Source organism: Telopea speciosissima, chromosome 8 (genome assembly GCF_018873765.1).
Source record: "Telopea speciosissima isolate NSW1024214 ecotype Mountain lineage chromosome 8, Tspe_v1, whole genome shotgun sequence".
Taxonomy (NCBI): domain Eukaryota; kingdom Viridiplantae; phylum Streptophyta; class Magnoliopsida; order Proteales; family Proteaceae; genus Telopea; species Telopea speciosissima.
The window spans coordinates 51,701,730-51,703,674 of record NC_057923.1 but is presented as its reverse complement, the minus strand read 5'-3'; the positions used below and the strand labels follow the sequence as shown (position 1 = coordinate 51,703,674).

Sequence of the window (1,945 nt, the reverse complement as noted above, 5' to 3'; positions counted from 1 at the left end):
ATAAGGACAAACATGCAGCTAAAAACTCGAAGACTTTATTTAGCCAGACTATGGCTTTGTTGTCGTTTAGCAAGACTATGGCTTGTTGTCGTCAGGTCAGAGGATCGAATCCCCGCGTTACGGTGTAGAGGGTTAAATATTGTAAGTTAAAAAACGAAAAACAAAAAAAAGCAACTGAGAGAGAGAGAGACCCTTCTGAATTCTGATGATCTCTCAATCTCATTCCCCCATATCTTTTCTTCTGGGTTAATTATATGTATAGACCCCCTATATCATAGGCTTGCGTATTCAGGAGATGCCTGACTCCCTCACCTGAATTTGCTTCTTTCTTTCACATTCCATCATTGATTCTCTTTCATTCAAGATATTGCTCACTACTCTCACTCTCTCTCTCTCTCTCTCTCTTTCTCTTTCTTGCTCCAGAAAAATATCTATATATAACCATGACTGGAAACCCTAGTTCTTCACTCTTCTCTTGTCTAACTTTGAAGAAGCTCTAATCAGAGAAGGCCAGACCCCTATGGAGTGTTTTCCTAACTCATGGTGTGATGTTTCTGTTTCTATTTCTACAACAGCAACGACCGACACTAATAATAGCAAAGGAAAGAAAGCTGGGAATGGAAAGAAGAAGAAGAATAGTAGTGGTAACAAAGCAGTGAAGCTATCGACAGATCCACAGAGCGTGGCAGCCAGAGAGAGAAGGCATCGTATCAGTGATCGCTTCAAGATCTTGCAGAGTTTAGTACCTGGAGGAACAAAAATGGACACTGTTTCAATGTTGGAGGAAGCTATTCACTACGTGAAGTTTCTCAAAACACAGATATGGCTTCACCAAGCTATGATGAGTGCAGCTATGGCTGAGGAGGAGGATACCCTTTCTGTTCTTCCTCCTCCTACTTCTCCTTACTTTCTCTCTCCATCTTTTCCTACTCATCAAGACTCAGCTTGCTCGTCGGTGGCGACACCCTTAACCGCTGTGCCGGATCCAATGGTTACCCCACTTCCATCTCTGCCACTTTATTGCTTTCAAACTGATGAAAATGATCACATCATGTTCTCCTCCACTAATTCCATTAAAAAGGAATTGCCTTAATTAGAGCCTTAGAGACCTCCCTCCCTCAGTTATGTAAATCTCTTACTTGTTACTCTCTCTCTCTCTCTCTCTCTCTCTGGTGTACAAGGCAGCAGGAACCTACATTTTGTAAACCTAATTAAGATGGGTTGTTGTTATCATTGTAAAAATCTCTTCTTAGTAATGAATAGACAAGTTTCCCGCCACTTTGTCAATGGTTCATCTCGTTTCTATGTGCAATATATGCTTTAGATGTAGGTAGAGGTAGATGCAATCATTCTCTGCAGTGATTTTTAAATTATCATTTATTAAATGTATTGGGGGGCGGGCCCATAGCTTAGTTGTTCAGAGTGTTGGGTCTTATGAGTTGTGGAAGTAATACTTATATTAATTTAACGTTTTTCCTTTGTGTTTTTTTTTTTTTTTCAAACCTAACTAAATCTTGATAATTTTGGTGAAAGTTTATACATTCCATTGCCAATGGATGGAAATATCTGTTGCTGTCACATGATAAGGGTAGGAGTTGGTGACACCTATATCCTTAAGAAGTAAGTGTAACTAGAGCATGATATTTGGCTTCGATACTAGAATGAGCAACAATAATTTATTTTTTACTGCACCAAAAGAAAAGAGAATCACCAAAAAGAAGCAATATATAGTTCATTGTAGAACGATTAGTAATATCACATACCCTAATAAGCATCTAGACAAGATGGACAATATAAGGTCATAAGAAATGTGGATAATAAGCATCAAGACAAGATGGACAATATAAGGTCATAAGAAATGTGGATAAGTGACTGTCAAGTACACAAGACTACTAACAAGTTGATGGATGAGAGTAGAATCAGCCAAAAATTGCTCGTAGCTTGG

The 1,945-nt window shown here is 38.8% G+C and overlaps 1 protein-coding gene across 1 annotated transcript; it reads left to right on the top strand.

Moving 5' to 3' along the window:
- Positions 1-520: 520 nt before the first annotated feature.
- LOC122672420 (transcription factor bHLH140) lies at positions 521-1,152 on the top strand. Its single transcript, XM_043869899.1, has one exon. The coding sequence runs from the start codon at positions 521-523 to the stop codon at positions 1,091-1,093; it is 573 nt and encodes a 190-aa protein (XP_043725834.1). The 3' UTR covers positions 1,094-1,152.
- The last annotated feature ends 793 nt before the right edge of the window (positions 1,153-1,945 follow it).

Bases quoted from the DNA above. Each gene is read 5' to 3' on its own strand.
- LOC122672420 (XM_043869899.1), top strand. From the start codon at position 521: ATGGAGTGTTTTCCTAACTCATGGTGTGATGTTTCTGTTTCTATTTCT.